This window comes from Mastomys coucha, unplaced genomic scaffold, assembly GCF_008632895.1.
Source record: "Mastomys coucha isolate ucsf_1 unplaced genomic scaffold, UCSF_Mcou_1 pScaffold23, whole genome shotgun sequence".
Taxonomy (NCBI): domain Eukaryota; kingdom Metazoa; phylum Chordata; class Mammalia; order Rodentia; family Muridae; genus Mastomys; species Mastomys coucha.
The window spans coordinates 68,808,520-68,824,585 of record NW_022196906.1 but is presented as its reverse complement, the minus strand read 5'-3'; the positions used below and the strand labels follow the sequence as shown (position 1 = coordinate 68,824,585).

Genomic DNA, 16,066 nt, shown 5'->3' with positions numbered 1-16,066 from the left:
CTCAGAAATCTACCTGCCTCTGCCTCCCAAGTGCTGGGATTAAAGGTGTGTACCACCACTGCCTGGCTTTTTTTCATTTTAACATAAAAAGAATAAAATTTAAAGATAAAGTATGATAAAAAAGATAGTACCACCTTAGCCCAGCCTGGTTGCCAGCTTGGGAAGCAAAAGATGTCCTTTAAATGTTAAGCAAACGAGGCTGAAGAGATGGCTCAGATGTTAGGAGCACTGTCTGCTCTTCCAGAGAACCTGGTTTTGATTCTCAGCACTTCATAGCAGCTCAAAACCATGTATAGCACTAGTTCCAGAGGATCTGACATCTATAGGCATGTGGTACACTGATATATATGAAGGCAAAATATCCATATTCATAAAACTAAGTATACATAGGCCTGAAAAAAACAAAAGAAACCCTTAATGCCCCCCTGCTCCCTAATAAGAAACAAAGAATAAGGAATTAAAGGCACCCTTCCAGAAAACTGATACCAGACACAAGGCTAAAAAGAAATTAAGTAAACTTAGTTTAAAGGAAGTCAGAGGTCTGACAGCCATTAGAATGGAATTAAAAGTGAGGGGACATGTCACCCATATGAAAGCTCAGATAGATATATAAATAATACTACTTAGACTGAGTTGAGATTTTTTTTTTTTTAAGGATACCAACATACTTAACACAGGTAAATAACCTCATTCAGAACAAACACTCCTTAGGTTCATTTGGCAGGAAATTATTTGACATATTTGATAGTGAGTATAAACACTTCTTTGATACAACACTCCTATAGAAACAGTGTTCATAGCCAATTCTATGAGTTCTAATATGTTTCATCAGTGGCGGCCACTACACTGATCCTGGTCCATCGGACAGCCCAGTCCATCTGTTCCTACCTCCTGCATCCTGTTCCATGCTCTCTGAGACTGATACCGAAAGCCAGCCCTTTCACCCCTGATGTCTAGTGGGATTAAATAATGAAGGCGATTGTAAGAGGATGAGGATGGCTTCAGTGCTCTTCCTCCTTCCGCCCTGCATGTCTGGCTAGAGCATCCTCTGGACTTCCTGGTTTTGAGCTGTATTCTGGTTCTTTCTGCTTCATTTATCAGAGCAGGAAGAGGGAGAGAGAGAGAAATCCCTGATGGTGCCCACGCCTACGTGCTAGGAAACTCATCACTCAACTCACTCACTCATTCCCAGCCTGTTCTCTCACCCCATCCCACACACTTACAATTATTCCATTTGTGAATTTCTTATCATTTGATAAATATGAGTTGAATTCACCTTCCTGCTAGAACTATAATTAGAATATAATGCAGGCATCTGTTTATTGACATAGAACCCTGTATAAGCAGTAAGGAGCTAGATGGGATTTATAGCACATATGTTCTGATCGTAAGGTGCAGTTGTTTGCTTTGGCTTATGCAGTACAGCCATGAACCTTTGTGAATGACATCATTCTTTATTTGTTTTCAATTCTATTATCTATGAAAACTAGGTTTGGTCACCAAGTATCCACACTTAAGTAAAAACTGCATACAAGAGTAAGCACTTGTGTTTTACAGGTAAGGGCTTGACAGAGGGAGTTAAAATATGCTATAGTCTGTGATGATGATGATGATGATGATGGCAGCTTAGTTAATATTGCTAGTGACTTACTGCTGTTTTCTAATATGAGAGATATTATCTGATCGAATCCTGTATGGTTATATCTACTCCACAGATAAGGGAACTGTCTTACAGACAAGCCACGTGATTTGCCCACGGCCAGAATGTTCTTCCCTATCAGGTCCAAAGGTAATCAATGCTTCGGAGTCTCTTCTACCATATTTAACTATCTCTCAGATCCATAGATTGATAATACACAGATTTTTTAATTTTTCCACTTTGAGCTGAAAAGATGGCTCAGTAATAAGAGCAATGGCTGCTCTTGCAGTGGACCTGATTTCAATTTCCAGCACCCATGTGGTAGCTTACAACTTTAACTCCAATCCCTGGGGATACAATGCCCTCCTCTGGCCTCCTCCAGTACTAAATACACATGATGCACAAGCATATACATAGAGAGAAAACTGCAATTATTTTGGCAAAGTATAAGTCCAAACTATATTAGAAACTACCCAATCTGTAAACAACACCCAACACAAACTACTGTTTGATCAATAAAACCAGTGCAGTAGATTCTGTGGAACACACTCCCGGGAGACCCCCTCTAACTCATAGCCAGTAATTACACCTCCCTTATTTGGTATATTCCCAGCTTTTTCTGAAATGTATTATTCTATCTTCAGACCTCTAATCAAACTTGAAAGGAAAAAGAAAACCCTTTAGTTTTCCAAACCCACAAGCTCTATGGTGCAGAATCAAAAAGTTCAGTCGAACTGCTTAGTCTTCAGTTTCCCTGGCTCAAGTTTTGTTGGAGTTTTTATAATTAATTATATTCCATTATTACTGATCATCAATTAGCTCAAAATGTTGCTGAGTTGGTGACTATGCTGAAGAAGGGAGAATTTAATGATAATTTGAGACCAGTAAGACACTAAATTTCTCTCTTGTTAATAATTAAAGTAGATAACTTATGTTTTTATTTATAGCTTCCAGAAATATCCGGCTCATTCCTGAGCGCTGCTCTGTCAGCTAATCATCAGCTGGTCAGGATCTGACTTAGGCCACTGTGTTTTATTTCCTATACTTCCACTGAAGCTATAAATGTAGCCCAAACCAAAAGGTAAAACAACTGAGGTCATTGCCGATTGAGTTGTGGAACTTTCTTTCTGGACATATGCTTGCACATCATGAAGGAAACACAGGGCTAACTTTCCTGCTTACCTGTCTCAATTTCCCAGATGTAGACAGAGTCATCTGTACAACCAACAATGAGAAAGTTCTCAACTGGGTGCCATCGAATCGTCCTCACAGGGAAGAGATGCTTCCGGGCACGCAGGAGGCACCGTCTCCCTTCCAGGTGAAGGAGAGCCACAGAATGGTCACCACACACACAGCAGAGGATCTGACCATCGCTTCGCTGTAGAAACACAACAGGCTTACTTAAGTGAGAAGTCACATGCTGCCTTGATGAGAGAGTTAACTTTCCCTGCACTGCTCTTCCCAAGCTATTTACAAGACTGTTTTTCTGCATTGCACAGGACTTCTTCACGGGTCACTCATGGATCAGCTGTAGATACAGAGCAGAGTGTAAGCTCACCAAGCCACCAGGAAGGTCAGGAGGCAGAAGTGAAGGGGAAAGGGAACAGCCAGCTCCTCTGGTAAGATAAAGAAGGGTTCCATTACTCAGCAAATTCAGCAGGCAATGCTGATGTCGGAAACAGCACAGAACACAATAAACCCCAGAACTCATTTGTCACCACAAAAAGAAGCTATTTGTGGACAGAAACTTAGGCCCAAGGGTATTGAGAGCAGAGATTTTCCACTTAAAGCCTCAAAATGTGATTTGGTGCAGTTCCCAGAACTCTAGATTCTAATCCAAACAGGAAACTTAGTGTAGACATAATCTAAAACAGGGCAGCATTAGATGTTCCTGCTGAAGATGCTCCCTTAAATACTCAAGGACATAAAGAGGTTCATAGAACAGCACTCCTAAAGATGGTTGTTAAAGTCATCAGTGGTCAGCTTCACCACTAGGCAACTAGTAGACAAAATGAAAAAAAAAATTAACAAGTTTAATAAGTGACCTGGAGGTGTAGTGATAATGGACACTTTTCCAGCATGCGCATAGCCCCAAACTCAATTCTTAGTACCACACGGGGCGCTGCTGAGCCATCCAGAATGACAGCTCAAGGGTAACTGATGGCTGATCACTCTGCCTGGCATTAGACAGCAGGTTTTCTTTTCCAATTCTAAGGAGACTAAAGAAATCCTAAGGAGAAAAAAAAAATCACAAAATGGCAGATGTGATGCGGATGGAGCCTAGACTTCAGATTGGGTCAGGTGTCATGGCTCTCCAGACATCCTATCTTGTAGAGTACAGGTATATGCCACAGAAATATCTGGCTCCAGGTGATGGAGAAAAACACACACATACACAAACACACATACCCAGACATGTAACCAATGCACACACAGGCACACATGTGTACACATATACAACACACATACTCACCACATATACACAAGCACACACATAGCACACCATATACACAAACCCAGAACATACACACAGAGACACACACATGCAGACACACATACACACACCACACATACACAGTCACAAGAATACAAATCATATGGCTATGAGTGAGCATACATTATATGACCCATACCAGGTCAGTCCAACACTGAGTCCTAAACTCTTCCAGATGAAATAATTCATAGGAAAAGAGATGGAGGAGGGAGGCAGAATAACCTGTAAGAGTAGGAGAGTGCCTCAGAATAAAACATATTCCACAGTATTCCAGCTGTCCACATGGAAGTTTCTTTTTTTATATATTAGATGTTTTCCTTATTTACATGGAAAATTTTATCCCCTCCAACCCCCCCCATGCAGTCCCCCCTCTCCCTGCTCACTAACCCACCCGCTCCCACTTCCCTGTCCTGGCATTCCCCTACACTGGGGTATCAAGCCCTCCCAAGACCAAGGGCCACTCCTCTCATGTTCCACAAGGCCATCCTCTGCTACATATGTGGCTACAGCCATGGGTCCCTCACATGGAAGTTTCTAGAGCAGCATTTCAGTGTTTAACCCTTTGTGACCAAGAAACACGTTTCATGTCTTATCACCAAAATACAGCATCGGTTTCTCCAAGTTTTCCTATATGGAGATGATTTCATAAGCCAATCTAACTTAGCAAGCACCTTGCCATATACTTTTCCTCGTAAAATCTAGCTCACATTTCAATAACTAACTCTTTATGAACTGGATTTAAACTGACATCTCACAAGAAGATGGAAACTATAAGGTAGATGGTGTTCATAAATTCAACATTTACCAAATGCTCACTCGGCGCTTACTAAGGAAATAAAAGTCAGATTTGTATTTATATATTTATTCCTACATTCTTTGACTTGTTTTTGCATCATCTTTGATTTTACTTTGAAATTCCATACTAAAAATTAAGACAGAACTAGGGAGAAAAAAACGATGACTCAGTGGGTAACTAGGTGGATTTGATAAAGCCATAAGTGACCCAATGTTTACTTTAACATTTAAATGTGTGACACATTATAGTAAAGTTAAAAGTCATATTGAAAAGTTAAGGGCAAACTTGGCAGAAGTAGCTGGCTAACTGTGGGCCGACAATGTATGTAATTGTCCTTTGTTTTTTGTTTGACTAATTCTAGGACTACAGGTTTTGTAGCTGTTTGCTTTTTTATATCGTGTGCTATCCTTTTTTCTTCCTGGTCACTTACTTTCAAGTTCTCTGGTGACATCAATAGTCTTGTTACCGGACCAGCTTCCAAAAAGAATGTGTGCAGAATTTCTTCAGTAAAAATATCCCACAGGATCACATAGGAGCCTCGATCCCCGGACACCATCCAACTTTGGTCTAATTTCGAAGCAAGACTGTGAGGGTAAAGTAATGAAGTCACACTCTGGTGATGGCCTCTCAGGAGGGTGTGGCACGGGGAATCTGGAAAAGTGGTCAGACACCAAGTGGCACAGAATTATTTTTCAGGCCGTGCATTTTTAACATACAGACACAGCTGGCCGAAAAGATTATCAGGCGGCCTTAGTAGACCATCTCAAAAAGCAAACTTCCTCATCAGAAGCTAGACCAAGCTTTGAGTGAGGCAGAAAGCTCGGTAGTTCAAGTCTCCTGTTTGCTGATGGCTGTTGGCATTCTACAACATGAAGGGACTAGTCCCATACTCCCTCTTCACGTGAACAGCCAAGTTAAATTGAACAGAAAGCAAACCAACTATCACAGGACGGTCTGCTGCGAAAGATGTTTGAAATGATAAAGTTCTACCTCTTTTTCATTGTTTACAGGTAAAGTATCCCAGGCTTGTGTCAAATGCTGGCCACAGTGTGTAATCTCAGCTGCTCAAGGGATCTTCCCCTTTACCTGTAAGCCAATCACTTTCTACACATGTGGCCACGCATTGATCCTTTTGCTCCTTTCTTCTGACTCACACATTCCACCCACCTCTGTAAGGTACAGCTAATAACAACCACCCTCGCTTGGGGCAGACAGTTGAATGAGTATATTCTCAGCACATCACCCAGCACTTGGGAAATACGTTCACACGTGGGCAAGTGAATACCTGGACACCTGGCCTATCAAACAATATCTGAAGTAAAACTGACCCTACTGGTAACCTGCTTCTAATGCCTCTGGCCCCTGCTGCTCCCTCCATTGCTATCCACATCCTCCCAATTAGAGACAACCATTTGCCAGTCTTTTATTCAAACTGAAAAGGAACCTCAAAAGTTCTATTATTTTGTTTTGTTTCCTCAGCAAGCAGTAATGAATGTCAGTTCAGAAGCTGTCTGTCAAGTGTAAATTTCTGTTTATTTTTCTTGATATGAGGATAAGTCGGTCCAGATTAAAATGTCTACAGTCCCCATTTTCTCTGACTTTTAATGGCAGCTGTTTACCTACTTATTATCTCGCCCAGCATCCTTGCCGTTTACTGCTCAGCTGTCAATCACAGAATCAGTGAGTAGCTAAAGTGTGCTGAAAATCAGAATGGGGACTGGAAGAGGATGTTCTCATTGGAAAAAACATGATGTAAAAAAAGGAAAACAAAACAAAGCAACAAAATTTAGGATGTGTAAAGCCTTAGGTTTGATCCCCAGCACTGCAGGGGAAGAAAAGGGAAGCTCATTTGTGGGATTTCATAGTAAGGTGCTTGTCTAGCATTCATGATGCCCTAAGGAGAACCACCCCCCAAAAAAGAAAAAGAAAAAAACAAATAAAACCCCAATTTTTACTATATATTCTAAAGTCTCCATGCCCTCCTAACTTCCCTCCCCTTATAAGATAACTCATTGTATAATGACACTTACTTAAATAAGTAGGTATTAATTGTCACACTGCAGAGATAAATAAGAACACAGACTTCATTAACAAGAAAATACAAATAAATACAGAAAGATGCCATTTTATTCCTCATTAGTAAATATTTAAATGTTTAAAAATGTAAAAGATGGTCGGGCAGTGGTGGCGCATGCCTTTAATTCTAGTACTTGGGAGGCAGAGGCAGGTAGATTTCTGAGTTCAAGGCCAGCCTGGTCTACAGAGTGAGTTTCAGGACAGCCAGGGCTATACAGAGAAACCCTGCCTCAAAAAAACAAAACAAAACAAAAAAAATGTAAAAGATGGTCAGTATTTAGGAGAATACTTGCAATTTTACAGATCATTATTGGATATTCATGTATATACTGAGATAAATCCCTTATAAAAGCATTTAGATAGCTTAATTTCCAAAACCAAAATCACAAACTAATATTGATGTAGTCATTCAAGGATAATCAATTCCAAATCTTCCATAGTAGCTAAAGGCTAGAAAATCTAGGCACTGATTAACAGAAAGGTTTTCAACTTAAATTTTGATTATTACTTGTTATTTAAAATGAGCTCATGAATAATGAGCACCAAAACTATTTTATTAATATTTATTTAATAATAATTCAGCATGGCATTGATTTTACTAATGTAATTAAAGCATTGCATACAATGTGCTGGTATGTTTGTGTGCTCACACATCCACATATATACATACATTGACACACACACAGTTTCAAGAAGTACAGTGAAACTATTATGCACAATGGCCTTTGGTAAAAGCCAAAGTTGAAATTAAAGTGGAGAGTGAAACTTCTGGTGGAAAAATATAACTCTCTGCTTGATTCTGCACAAAACTCATGTACATGTTTAATTTGGCATTAAATTATGCACAAATTTATCTGCAAATGCCAGCAAAGGTCTGAGGCCTCTCTGAACCATGTTTGTATAGCTCTTAGAAGATCAGGTAAATTAGGTGGATAGGGAGAAGAAAAGTTCAGTCACCTTTCAATAAAGAGCCCCCTTCTAGAAGTCCAGCTTTGGCAGCATTCAAAGCCTTAGTGATGAAAATGGTCCCATCCTCACAGCCACAGATGAGTTTATCAAGATTTGGAATGTACTCTGATGAGGTGATGGTGGCTGCCATTCCCACCTCATCTCTGGACCCAGAGAACTGGTCTGTGATGCTCTGTGACACCGTCTGATGCTTATCAAAGTTATCCTGAAGAGTCCAGGTGGTAGTTATTGGTATTTCTGAAATGAACACATGTACAAGGAAAAGTTGGTTTATTTATTTACAATAGATATGAAAAATATGTAAAAATAAGATTTCTTTAGAACTATGAACCAGTGGAAAAGTTCAGTCACATTCAGAACACAGATAGATAGATAGATAGATAGATAGATAGATAGATAGATAGATAGATAGATAGATAGAGACATAGAAATATCTTGGGATGTGCAACTGAAGTTCATTCGAATTATGTTGGTTGTATTTGTGCATTAGATCCACAAACTCTAATTATATCTGTTTCAATATTGGTGTTTATACAAGTAACTTTTCAGAAAATAAAATTAGAAACTAAATTCTTGGAGCTAGACAGATGGCTCAGCAGCTAAGAGCATGTATTGCTCTCCTAGAGCACCCAAGTTCAGTCCCAGGACCCACATTATGTAGTAGCTCACAACTTCCCGTAACCTGAGCTCCAAAGAGTCTCAGACAGCAATGGCTTCTGTGGAAACCTGCACTAATGTGCGTGCACATATTCACAACAGACATATACCCACAATTAAAAATAAACAAAAAGAAATTGGAAGTAGCAAGCTGGGCATAGGGGGCCACACCTTTAATCTCAGTATTTGGGAGGCAGAAGCAGGCAGATCTCTATGAGTCTGAGTTCAAAGCCAGCTTGTCCACCTAATGAGATGCTGTATTAAAAAGAGATGGGCAGGGGCACAAAGCTGTCTTACCTCTAGGAGAACCATCAAACTTAGATATGGGGACATCTGGGATATGCCACAATGTAATTCTTCCTGAGACTTCTCCAGAGAAAAGCACCTTGTAAAAAGGCTCTTTCCGTTCATTCATGTAGCCCATGACGAAATGCAGGCTCTGCAAAACAAACCATGAGCCTGGCACAGGTAATAATTAATGTCCTGACCCCTGGGAAGGGAGAAGGAAGACTCCAAAACCGAACCAAACCTTTCCAAACAACTTGGCACCATTTCAAAAATTTTGAGTTAGATTAAATGCAATAATCTGTGATTTAAAGGTAAAACAAAACAAAAGTCTCTATTAAAAATGAGAAATGAGATCACTGGCTAAGCTTCAGAGAATTACAACTATCTAACCTTGGGTAGTGTGTGTGTGTGTTTGTTTGTGTGTGCGTGTGTGTGTGTGTGTGTGTGTGTGTGTGTGTGTGTGTACTTGAAAGTCTTACCAGTAAAGGATGGGTACTGCCAGGGCCAATAAGTGGGAGAGGGTGGGGTGGCAAGCATGGGGAGAGGGAGGCAACAGGGGTTTGCTCTTGTTGGTTTTGTTTATTTGTTTATTTGTTTTTTGGAGAGGAAACTGGGAAAGAAGAAATCATATGACATGTAAATAAAGAAAATATCTAATAAAAAGAAAAAAAACTCAATAATTAAAAAAATAAAAACCTCCAGTGCTATGAGTTTGTGCTATCAAGGCCTGTAATTCACATGCAAAGAAAGCTAGAGAAAGGGCTTGAATTAACCATAGTTGAAGACAGCAATGGGCCTTGAGTGTAAGAATCTGAATCAAAATCCTGTGTGTTTCATGATACTGCACACCAAACATGCCTAGTCTTTCTCAGCTGCTTCAATTCTATTACAGTAAAAGTAGCACTAGTTAACATGCATATATATGTGTATGTGTGTATATATATGCATGATAACTAATGTATCTATCTATCTCTATATATAGTCATGCATGTAGTCCTTGGTACCCTTTTCTAGAACTATTAACCAACTATTGGCTCTAAGAACTCATAATCAGACCTATTATTAAACCACCCAAGTTTCAAACCTTAAAGTTGATCTCTCCAAATGACAGTTTCAAAATGGCCTCCTGGGAAAAGGATTCACTGCTGCTCGTGAAGGACTTTAGAAATGTTCTCGATGCATGCTATAATTTTAAAGTTGTTGCTGTGTTTTTTGATGTGTGTGTGTGTGTGTGTGTGTGTGTGTGTGTGTGTGTGTGTGTTTTCTGTCCTAGCAGCACCTGGGGTTCTCAGTTTTGGCTGAAAGAGTTTTAACCAAGGTTTTACAGCAAAACATTCAAGGGGCATCGGGGCTGTGGGGCTTCCAAGAACTCTGCTGCCTAATTAATCAAATCACGATTCCGCCCACAGCCTCATGCTTTCACACTTGCCACTCTTCCGCTCCATGAAGTACCTTCTTGGGTAATTAACTGATGACTGAGTCTACAGGTTAAAAATCATTTTGAATGGCACCTCTGGAATAAAAGTTACTTAGATCTCAGATGTGGTTAACTGTCAAAGGTTTAGTTAAGCCCAGTAGAAAGTTCACAATTCTATTCTCAACCATCTGATGGAAACCTTAATTATGGTTGTTTGAAGAAAATTTTTTTTCGTAAGAATAGCTAAGTACATGTGAAAATGATCTGGGTGTATAGTTAAGCTTTGGGCCATTTTGTTTTGTTTTGTTTTGTTTTTTAAAAACCATTTCATAAGGTTTCAGAATTGGAGAAGGTATATCAAAATGTTAAGAATGTGCTGCAGGACATCCTTACAACATTCAACAACAAGAATGTGTTGTTAGGACGAATAACAATATGAACTAACTAACACCCTCAGAGCTCCCAGGGACTCAACCACCAACCATGGTGGGACTGACTGTTCTGGCAGCATGTGTATAGTAGAGGATTGCAAATTCGATCATCAATAGGAGGAGAGGCCCTTGGCCCTGTGAAGGTTCTGTGCCCCAGCATAGGGGAATGCCAGGGCCAATAAGTGGGAGAGGGTAGAGTGGCAAGCATGGGGAGGGGGGAGGCAACAGGGGTTTGTTCTTGTTGGTTTCGTTTGTTTGTTTGTTTGCTTGTTTTTTGGAGGGGAAACTGGGAAAGGAGAAATCATATGACATGTAAATAAAGAAAATATCTAATAAAAAAATAAAAAAAAAAAGAATGTGCTGCAGAATAGATCAAAGGAAAACCATGAGATGGGCGTGTAGGCGTATGACAGAACCCATAAAATAAAATTCCAGTAATGGTGCATCTAGATAAAGGGCATACATGTGTTAACCACCCCATCCCTACAAGCTTTTCCACAATTGAAATATTCCCAGCTACAGTAGGCAGACAGTCAATATTTATGGTGGTCAAATCAGAATTTTAATATCTTCTTTATTTTCTTCCACACTTGTAATCTTCCTATAATGAACCGATATTGTTATATCAATCAGCAATTCTTATAGGCGACATTTTCTCTTTGGGAGCCATTAACACTCAAAGTTGATTTTCTCATTAACAACTTGATCTGATGCTTTGATTTCATTTGTTTGCAAGGCTGAGTCTACTCCAAAGCAAGAAGCCGGTTTGAGGCCGTTCTTTGTGCCTTACCTTATTTTCCTCCACAGAAGTGGAGCAGAGTAAATGAGGGTAGACCGTCCCCTTCAGGACACCGCCATCGGCAGGGCACGTGCATTTGGAGAGCCCACTACATGGGGAAAATTATAAACAAAATCTAGGGTCATTCATTCCCTTCCTTCCCCCACCCCGCCCCCTTTCCACTTTCAAAAGCCGGATGGCACCGGTCGAGTTTCTAAACTCCAGTTAGAAATTGTTGGGCTAATAATTACGAGTGACTTTTTGAAAGCCCCGCACCAGCTGTACAAGTTCTACATGGCTAATCTCATGCCTTCATCCCCTGCTGTGCCGTACAAAAGCAGAGGCCTTGCAAGCCCAGAGTAAATCTTCCAGTGCCAAAGTTGTTTTGTTCTGGGTTTTGATCAGGGGCCGCATGCAGAGGCTTTTTCCATAATAAAGCTCCCCAAGTTCATTTTCTACCTGAATGTTCTGAGCGCTGCTCCCATCTGAGCCCACCTGTTCAGCAGCTGATAGATATAACTGTGACCATCTTCTGTCCAAACGAGGATCCTGTGGGCAGCCAGCACCTCTCCACCAGCAAAGAACTGCCCGTCTCTGCTAACTTCAGTCCACAGAAGGGCAAAGTCACAATAATCATAAATCTGCAAGACAGTGCGATGGAACATTAATAAAGGCTGGAAGCAGAGTCCGCCTGTAAGATGAGCAGCGAATTATGCTTATAAAGACTACGGGAGATGATGGAATTAATGCTACAACCTACTGCATATTAAAAACATACATGCTGCACTCATGAATGAAGATAAAATGTGATTTTCTAATATTTCACAAGACTTATTCTTTCACATTTAGCCTAAGGTAGGTTGCAGTGGATAAAGTTTATCTGGCTGGCTTCTTCCACCTTATGTCTTTTAAGCATGGAAAGCCAAATCCTACATTTTAGAATACTTTTTATCCTTCCCACATGAGTAGTCTCAATATAGCACTTAAAAATTCCTTATATGTAAGATGTTTATGTAATAGAAAACCTTCGCTAGCTTGAGTACTTTAGATCTTTGGCAACAATATATTATTATGGCACAAGTCAGATAAACTTCCGACAGCAGCTATGTGAAACATTAAAGAAAATGTTTGATCAAGCTGCCATTGGAGGATAATGTTGCTTTACTCTTAGAGAAATCACAGACTAGATTCACAAGAAAAGAAGAAATGTTTCCTAAAAACATGGTAGTGGCACAACATTAAAAAAAAAGAAAAGCAAAAAAAAAAAAACAGAAATATGGTCCATCTATATTTGTAGTAAGTACTAGCCTTCTAAAAGTAAAATGCAGACATTATTTTTAAAAATAATTTGAAGATTCATTTCTCTTTTTAATAATTTGTTTTTATTTTATGTGCATGAGTCTTTGTTTGCATGAACGCATCACATGCACAAATTCCTGAAGAGGCCAGAGGAGAAAGTAAGATTCCTTGGAAAAGGAGACACAGGCATTTATAAGCCACTATGTGGGTGCTAGGAATACAACCCAGTCCTCTGCAAGCGTTGCTGGTGCTCTTAAGCACTGGGACATTTCTCCAGCCCTTAGAAATGATTTTCATCATTATTTATTTGTGGCTGATAGAACTAGAATTTATTGGTTCACATACACTGTCTTAGGGAGCAAGGTAATGGAGCCCACAGCAATAAGACAGGGATAAAAGACTAATTGTTCCATGTCTTAACATTATTACATTAAGGGCTTTTTTTCCCAATATTTAAACCATACTTTCACTGTTTGACTCAACAGTAAAACATTGCAACTGTACATCACCAGTACTTTCAGTACCTTCCAACACTTAGAAAACACCACCAACAGGAGTCTCTCTGTGTATGTACAAAACCGTATTGTCTGACAGTTGAAGGAGTCAAGAAACTTGGATTCTTTTTCATAGACGTCTTGCTTTTCCTTTAAAAGGAAAAAGAATTAATACAAAGTCCAGAAAATGACCACATAAACAAAAGGCACAGTCCTCATAGACATAACAGGGCTGCTCCCTATGACTATACAGGGAAAAGTATCCGAGGTTCCTTTCTTGTGTTTTGACCTAAACATTACTATACAAAGAAGCTACGAGCAGAAATTGCCCTAAGATTCAAGGACTTACTACTGATAATCAACCAAACACCATTCTACAAGGAACTGTGCTAAATGGTGGGAACATAGAGTCACTGCCTTGCAGCCAGAGCAGAAAGGGGAGGGCATAAAAAAACGTTAAAATTCAAAGCAACAACAATAACAAACCAGACCTGTAGTGTCTTGATGACTAAAACCACAAGGAAACAATCCAGGAGGGGCTTTGAGGAAAGACAGGCATAGACGACAAGGGGCAGCAAAACCTGCTATAAACTTCTGATAGTGCTGGGTAGTGTGGGGGGTTTCTAAAGAGTGGCAAGCAACCCAATATCTCAGATCCTCAGTGAAGAAATTGCCACTGTGTAGAACAACCTAACACATACTGTGCTTCCACTTTTGTCTGTAATTTTGACTCTGGTCTGATGGTAGGAAGCAGGTGGCCATGCCAGCATCCCCAGGAAAGTAGTCCTCCTACGTTTCTGTCTGTTACAGCTCCTAGACCCTAAAAGAGTCCTAATGGGAGGAGGCAGAACAATGTCTACTCTCATTTTTTTAAATTAAAAATATAATCTTTTTTCTCTCCCTACTCCTCCCCTGTGTGTGTGTGTAAATAAATCTATTTATATTATGTATGGAGTCATGGTTGGGAGGATGCAATTCAAATACCTCGGTGCCCACCCCTGGAAAGATATCATTTAAACCATCAACTGTGAACATGCATCACTCTCATGGTTTGAAATTTTCAATGAATAGTGATTGGAATAATGAAAAGAATGAGTGGTTTCCAAGCCAACCTGGATGCTGTTGATGGATGAGGAGAGGTCCCATACTTTGAGCTCGCCGGTTATGGATACAACCAAGAGAGAATCTTCTGTGAAAAACAGGAAGGTCACATATGAGCTGTCAGCCAGTGGACCAGGACGTTGTCGGTATTACCTCATAGTCACTCAAAGACTGCATGGGACTGGGTCGGTAGGATATACTTAGCTTTGATTTTTGTTAAGGGAATGATTTCATTCCAGGTTCTAACGCCCTGTGTGTGTGCAGAATACAGCTAAAAGAAGAGCCATGGCACTTGTCAGGCAATGGTTGTATTGAACCTGTTACAGATGGGTATGTAGACAGACAGAAAAAAGGAAAGAAGGGGAAGGGAAGAGAATGGGAAGGAGAGAAAGAGCAGAGGAGGAGGAAGGAAAGCCAGAGACAGAACACACTAACAGCCCAACTGCCTGTCTCTCTCAGCAAGCAGAACTGAGAACTGGGTCATAGAAACAGATTGCCTTCTGCGTGTCTCCACCTCCTGCTGGCTTCCTAATAACTTGACCTACTGGTGGAGGAGATCTGGGTTTCCCCTGCCATGGCTTTAAGAGCTGCCGCCCAGGACCAGGAGACACCAACAGTGAACTCAGCTCTAACTTGACAGTTTCAGTAGCATCTCACCAGCCGCTGCACCATCTTAGATGCTGAGACGCCCACTGTTTGTTACCTTGAATTCTCACGGAGTGAACGATGCACATGCATTTCATCCAATCGGGGGACTGTAAAGAGGAAAAGGTGTGCAGGACAGCCAGAGTTCCAGCATCGAGGACGAGAACATCTTGATATTCCCCACAGCACAGCAGCCAGCCCTCACCAGTCATCCGAAAGGAGCAGTGGTAGTACTATGGGATGGCATTCCAAGAACAGCACCTCAGAGATGGATAGTGCTGACAACATTCTAGCTGTGTAAAGACCTCTCAATTGAATTCTAGTCAGCCTCTCCTCAGTGAACCCTCTGATCTAGGTAATACTTCAAATTCCCTTCATTAACCCCAGACTCTCTCTCGTTATGTTGACTTTTCAGCTTAGTTTCAACCCCACCCCATCCATACCCCAGGTAAAAGGAGAGTTCTTTTAAAAAGAAACACTATAAATCATGGGACAGTGATAGGTACATTATTTCTGGAATGTTGTTCAGAGCTAAACAATAATGATCCTAGGTTCTCTACTCCAGTAGTACTGCTAAAGGTTGGTAAGAAGTGAAAGCATCTCAAACACACTGGGGGAAGTATTCTTGTACCAAATACATTTGGAAGTATTTCCTATTAAAGACTAGGTTATACATTCTATCTTGCCCCTGAGTTCTGCAACTGGGTTCTGATCCCAAGAGAAGAGGAGAGAGTGGGTAAGTGTTGCTATATGAGGTACCAGCAGCATGAACAATGGGAAAAATATAAAGACATATGGCTGGTGAAATTACCCCTTCATTTGTAATCTGTCCATCAAAATCCAGAACCTACTTTAAAAATCAGAAAGTATGGTTAAGATAGAGACCCTGGATGCCACCTCCAATACTAGGGGAAACAGAAAGCCCCTGAATTATAAAAATGACTATAGAAATTATAACTAGACTTCTTTTTCATTTACAAAT

The 16,066-nt window shown here is 40.4% G+C and overlaps 1 protein-coding gene across 1 annotated transcript in view; it reads right to left on the bottom strand.

Moving 5' to 3' along the window:
* The window catches only part of Wdr72 (WD repeat domain 72), a 179,361-nt gene that overhangs the window by 130,413 nt on the left and 32,882 nt on the right, over window positions 1–16,066 (bottom strand). Inside the window, exons 5-13 of the mRNA XM_031343895.1 lie at window positions 15,143–15,317; window positions 14,451–14,527; window positions 13,369–13,488; window positions 12,005–12,186; window positions 11,558–11,654; window positions 8,929–9,070; window positions 7,963–8,211; window positions 5,360–5,580; window positions 2,822–3,017 (exon numbers count right to left, since the gene is read on the bottom strand). Of these exons, the coding sequence (XP_031199755.1) occupies window positions 2,822–3,017; window positions 5,360–5,580; window positions 7,963–8,211; window positions 8,929–9,070; window positions 11,558–11,654; window positions 12,005–12,186; window positions 13,369–13,488; window positions 14,451–14,527; window positions 15,143–15,317 (1,459 nt within the window). The remainder of the gene's footprint in view (window positions 1–2,821; window positions 3,018–5,359; window positions 5,581–7,962; window positions 8,212–8,928; window positions 9,071–11,557; window positions 11,655–12,004; window positions 12,187–13,368; window positions 13,489–14,450; window positions 14,528–15,142; window positions 15,318–16,066) is intronic.